We start from the raw sequence: 6,073 nt of genomic DNA, 5'->3' as shown, positions 1-6,073 counted from the left end.
AGCAGGACTAGAGAGTAGCTTACTAGTAATTATGCTGTCTATTTTGCTGTCTTTATGTTACTACTAATTTTGCTGTCTATATGTTCATACATACTAAGCAATAAATAGTAACTCTCAAGGAAACGGTAGCTTTTCCAGAGTTAACACTGAGATCCACTTTCTGTTGCAAGTCTCAGCTCAATTCTATCAAGATTAGAAGATAAAATTAAATTCTTTATATTAGGTTTTACATGATTCATTTGTTTAAGAGATGGGAGGATTTGAACAAACCGTGGTTTGGTAATGTAATGAGGATTATACATACTGGTATGGCAGGAAACAGAGATACCTGGATAGCATTGTAGCCTCTTATCCCACATACTGTCTGTGCATGGTCCTCATCAAAATAATCAGCCATGAAATGAATGGGAGAGCAAATACAAAACACAACTTAAATTTGGAATAATCACATTGTACTTAGGAGGTTGTTTTTTACGAGTCAGATTAAATGGCATGCGATACCTTTGTATTGCAGCTTAATAGTGAAAATGATTGTGCTGAACAATTAATTTGACTGTTATTCCTTCTGTTTTAATTGTTATTTTAGGTGAGCTTTGTGAAAGAAGCTATAATGAAAGTGTTAAATTTAGTACTGATGTTTGCAGACCGTTGGCAGGCTGGTTTGGGGGCTTGGAAGTAAGTATACATACCTAAAATTCTACATGGTCATCATTTCACAGCTCAGAAGATGATTTCAAGATATTTTTTGTGTGAAATAACAGGACTTTGCTCAGTGTTTAACAGCAGATACCAAAGGCTAATTGCTATTTCTTAGCAAAAGTGAAATTTATTTTAGATAGAACTTAGTAAGTTTCATGCACTTGTGTCAAAGTGTGTTCAGTATTTTCTGTTTAAAAAGGTGGCCAATATATAACTTCTAAGTGTTTGAAAAGATTGTAGAGCATAGCAACAGAGATGTTTTTCTTTTCCTTTGTATTTGTTCATAATGGTAAAATGAGAAGTTCACAGGTTTGGCTTATGATTGTGTTTCCTGGTGATGATTTAAAATTGTAGGCAGCTAGATGCTGATGTTCATTAATTGGTTCATGAAAAGTGGGATTATTTAGTTTGGCTTTCATTCTAGCAGGTGATAAATTTTTGTTTTTCTTTTAAAAAAAATATCTAAATCTAATCTCTAAACCTCCTTATTTTTCTAATCTGGACTGTCCAAATTATAAAGCCTTTGTAAAAAAATCTATGGTAAAAGTGTAAAGCTGTTGAAGGCAATGAAAGTTCTGCCATTGACTTTAGAGTCAAGATTTTCATGCAGAATGTTTGAATCCATTAGTTCAAATGCTCAGGTTTTGTATTATTGGTAAAATGTGAAGTTATTTTTGGTCTGTCCTTTTCTATAGTAACTTTTCTGTAGGAACAACCTGGGATGGGTGTCTTAGTTGGGATTTTTAGAAAAGATGTGTGCTTCCTTATGTGCCATGATTGAAGTTAGAAACCCACCTGTAATTTCCAAGATAAGATTGAAGTGTTGGTCTATGAATCAGTTGCTGTTCTCTAAGCCATCTTTAGATGGCTTAATCTTAGATAAAATTAAAAATAACATCTTTTTTTAGCATAGAACAAAATAGTTCAGTTGGAATGGACTCTCAATGATATCCAGTCCAACTGCCTGACCAATTCAGGGCTGACCAAAAGTTAAAGCATGTTGTTAAGGGCATTGTCCAAACGCCTCTTAAACACTGACAAGCTTGGGGCATTGACCACCTCTATAGGAAGGCTGTTCCAGGGTTTGACCACCCTCTTGGTAAAGAAATGCTTCCTGATGTCCGGTCCCTTGGTGCAGCATTGAACCATTCCCATGTATCCTGTTGCTGGATCCCAGGGAGAAGAGCTCAGCACCTCCCTCTCCATGTCCTTTCCTCAGGAAGCTGCAGAGAGCAATGAGGTCGTTCCTCAGCCTCCTTTTCTCCAAACTGGACAAACCCAAAGTCCTTAGCCAGCCCTCACAGGCTGTGCCTGCCAGTGCTTCCACCAGCGTTGTTGCCCTCTGGATGCATTCATGGACCTCCACATCCCGCTTAAATTGTATGGCCCAGAACTTCACACAGAACTCAAGATGAGGCCGCACCAACACTGAATACAGTGGGATAATCCCCTCTTTTGCCCGGCTGGTGATGCTGGGTTTGATGCACCCCAGGGTGGGGTTTGCCCTCTGGGCTGCCGGGGCTCACTGCTGGCTCCTGTTGAGTTGCTGCTGACCAGCACCCCCAGGGCCCTTTCTGCAGGGCTGCTCTCCAGCCACTCCTCTCCCCGTTTAGACTTTATACTTTTGCTAGTTTAACCTGCTGCTTGAAAGATGGATGATAGTGGGCAAGTCTCCAAGGCTGTGTCTAACACTCAAGGGTTGATCTGTGGCCCTGAGGCCAGCTGGTGTGGACTGGCTCACATCCATATTTTCAGGACTCATTCTCTTTGTCACAGATGCTACCTAGAACTTGGATCCTGCTCTCCTGTGGCATCAAGAAGTTGCTATTTTTGGAGTGCTTTTCTGATTTGAAATCTCAGAAATAATTTGTGAAAGCTGTTGATAAAGACTGAAACTCAGGGCATGTGGGTGCCTGCTCTTAGGTGTGGCAGGAAAAAGCCATAGCTGATGTAGTGTCATTGGTATCTTCTTGGGAGAGGGGGGAAAAAGGAAAGGAGTGACTATTGTGAACTATGTATTCTCCCGCCTCTGGTGAGCACTAGCTGGCACAGTCCAAAGTGGAATTCAAGAGCTGACTGATAGTAAAGCAGTGTGGATGTCCCTGTGTTATTTGGCAGTGTAGATTTACCCCAAGAAGCTCTGAAGCCATAGGGACCAGGCGTGGCTGTCTTGAAATACAAAGCTATGTAGGAATATTAGTTATCAGTTGGAACCACACAGTTCCTCCGAGTCACTGCTGAGATTTGTAAGATGATGAGGAAATTATTAATGCTGTTTTGATAGTGCTCAGATGCTCCTGTCAGAATTCCCTTGTTTTCTAGAAGTAGTATACACAGGCATAACTGAAATATTGTAAGTTCAACCCAGACTGCTATGCAAAGAGTACTTTTGTCATTTACTTTGAAGTTTTGGTCATATTCCTGAAGATAACATAATGGCTAGTCTGTTAAGCATTCCTCTGTTAAACTGTTTCATAGGATGGAATCCATAGAGAAGATGGAATCTGATTTTAAAAACTGTCACATGTTTCTTGTAACTGTTCTCAACAAAGCTGTCTGTCGAGGCTCTTTTCCTCACTGTAAGTACATGAGGCTTTTCACATACCTGCACTTGCTGGGACACAGGCATTACTAGGAATGTATTTACCTCTTAATCTGTTTTAATGTTTGTCAGTACCTCTTAAAGAATCTCATTTTGTGAGGTATTCACAGAGGGACATGAGGCCTTTCTTCTTAATAAGTTAACCTCATTATTTTTTTAGAGTATTTGTGCCATGCTTTTTTTATGACAGCTATCTTCAGTTTACCTCTTTTCTTGGCAAGGGGATGCTGATGTAGCCAAGCAAGTGACAAGCAGTTTTCTAAACAAATGAAACTGAGTTTTGGAGGGCATAGAGAAGCATTCTTTTTGTTGTTGTTGGGTGACAGCTGTGATATATCTTGAACAGATAAAATTTTAGTATTATGGTGCCTCAGCTGCAATTGCACTGAGTTCTTGACTCTGCCCATCTGTTGGAAGTTACTTCCTTGGTGGCAGGAACAGCAGAAGATGACATGTCTCTGCTTCCACTTGCAGCCTGATGTTCGCTTAATTGCTAATCAGTGCCAGTTTGAGTTAGGGGGATAACTGCCGAATGGGGTTAGCGGGGATGTGGATGCATGTTCTAACCGGTTTCTACACCATGTGTAGATGTGGTACTTAGGAGCATGGTTTAGTGGTGGACTTGGCAGTGCTAGGTTAATGGTTGGACTTAATGATTTTTAAGGTCCTTCCAACCTAAATGATTCTATGAATCTAAAAGAGGTAATATCTGACATCGCTGCTACTCAGTCTACAAGAGCTTGTCTGCAGCAGCCATCTGTGAGAATGGCTTACTGCATATAACCCACCACAATGTTTATTCATTTTTTTTGTGTACAGCAGTTAGTATTTCAAAGGAGCTAGTTTCTTACCAGTTCTTATCACCCAAAATAACTAAGGGGTAACTGATGATGAAAGTGGTGAAATATTGTCTGAACTGTCAGAGATTCATAAAATGTCTTACCTTCTTAAATCCTGAAGTGTTACAATTTAAAAAATAAACTGGTATCTTCTTTTTAAACTACAGAATTGAATACCGCAATAAATATTTGCAGACTGCTTCAAATGCAAATACTAACTTCTTTTTTTATGGTTTGGTTTGCAGTGGAATCTTTAGCTTTGTCACTGATGGCTGGCATGGAACAAAGTTAACACCTGAGTCCATTGAATGAATAAAGAACTGAAAGCAGCATTTATGTTGAAATTCCCATGTTAAAAAAACTGTAAGCATTTTACGCTCCATTTGGAAATGCGTATAGTTAAACGATGCTGATGGTTTGGAGCTGTGTAAAATATTTTAAAATGTGAATAATGTATGTGTACTTAACTGTATTGATTGTGGCAGTATTTTTCTCTGTATGTATACGCTGCAACATCAAAAAACATGTACAGTGTAAAATTCACCCCGTGTAGACAATCTTACTTGAAAATACATAAAATGTATTTCATGCTGTAAAAAGGATTTATTTTTTTGTTTAATTATGAATAATTGCTGATTTACTTTTTCCATTAATTTTGCAGCTGTGAATAGGTCACAGGGCAGTGTGGAGTGGTGTGACTTGGTTCTTGTTGTTCAAAAGGTTGGTTGAGTTAATTTTTGGCCTTTTTTCCTTTGAAAAAAGGCTAAGAAGCATTCATCTTATTTGCTTAATGGTGCTTAAGAATTCTTTGGGAACAGTTATGACTGTTGCAATAAGCTGATGTAAAAAATACAAGATTAACTTATCAAAATGGATTAATGCAGACCATAAAATACTGATATTTTTTATGTTAAATGATCAAATGCTTACTAATTTTAGTGGTAACTCTTGTCAGTTGAAGTAGAATCAAGACCACAGTGTGTAATGTATTAATTTTAGCTGTTGGATTGTTGAGATGTTTCAGATGGTGGTCAGACATGACTTGACCGTTCTCCTCCTCCTAAGCCTTTTGCAAACAAACCTTACATCTAATAGCTAGTGTCTTGTGAAACGGTAGATTGTAATACAGAAAGCTGTGTTTCTAGAGAAGTGAATGTGGAACGTGGTCTGCACAAGATGACTTGCCCTGTCTCCTCCCCATGAAAGTTTCTCTCTAATTCTGGCATCACTACACCTGCATTTAAAAAAAAAAAAGTCAATCAGAGCCATTTACCTATTTATTTATTTGAATAAATAAAAGAGTCAATAATTGGAATTTTGCCATTGTGTGTGTTTCTGCTGAAATCCAGTTGTTAAATTAAAGTTGAGGGCTGTTTCTGCAAGGTAAATGAAGTCTGTTACTACCAACTGTGAGACTGGGTGGCTCACATTATAAAACTATTTTTTTTTCAGCTGTGAACTAATAATTGCTTTGTATGACAATGAATATTGGGGTTATTGTTTGGACAGGAGATCTCAAAAGGTTCTTCCAAATTATAGCCATAAAATGTTTTCAGGAAAAAGAATTTTTTTTGTGTGTGTGGTAGGTGGACACCTATTAAAAAAAGTAATTTATACTTCCAGTTTACCATGACTGGTTCTCATTTGAGATTCCATGTTACTTACTGCATGCAGAGACAGTGTATGTTCTTTATTAACTCTTTCTTGCTCACTCAGAGTAAAACTGAATAGCATACTAATGGTTTTAAAAGGAGTACTTGTATGTACTAGTTGATTACTTTTCAAGTAGATTTGAAAAAATCTAGTAGGTGGTTGCTTTATTTCTCTTTTCTATACAGTGGTTACGTTCAGTGAAGTTACTCCTTTTCATAGACACTTACCTTGGATAATATTAGCTAGATATGGGAGAAAAAGTCCTTCAATCCTTCATATT

General features: G+C 38.0%; 1 protein-coding gene across 1 annotated transcript in view; it reads left to right on the top strand.

Moving 5' to 3' along the window:
- TUBGCP5 (tubulin, gamma complex associated protein 5) overlaps nt 1–4,727 on the top strand; it is a gene marked incomplete at its 5' end in the record, with an annotated part of 22,989 nt that extends 18,262 nt beyond the window's left edge. Inside the window, 3 exons of the mRNA XM_009702116.1 lie at nt 587–675; nt 3,178–3,278; nt 4,386–4,727. Of these exons, the coding sequence (XP_009700418.1) occupies nt 587–675; nt 3,178–3,278; nt 4,386–4,432 (237 nt within the window). The remainder of the gene's footprint in view (nt 1–586; nt 676–3,177; nt 3,279–4,385) is intronic.
- Between the last annotated feature and the right edge of the window lie 1,346 nt (nt 4,728–6,073).

The sequence above is a fragment of the Cariama cristata genome, unplaced genomic scaffold, assembly GCF_000690535.1.
Source record: "Cariama cristata isolate BGI_N322 unplaced genomic scaffold, ASM69053v1 scaffold19576, whole genome shotgun sequence".
Classification (NCBI taxonomy): domain Eukaryota; kingdom Metazoa; phylum Chordata; class Aves; order Cariamiformes; family Cariamidae; genus Cariama; species Cariama cristata.
The sequence above is the reverse complement of the archived record's forward strand: the minus strand, read 5'-3'. Positions and strand labels throughout refer to the sequence as shown.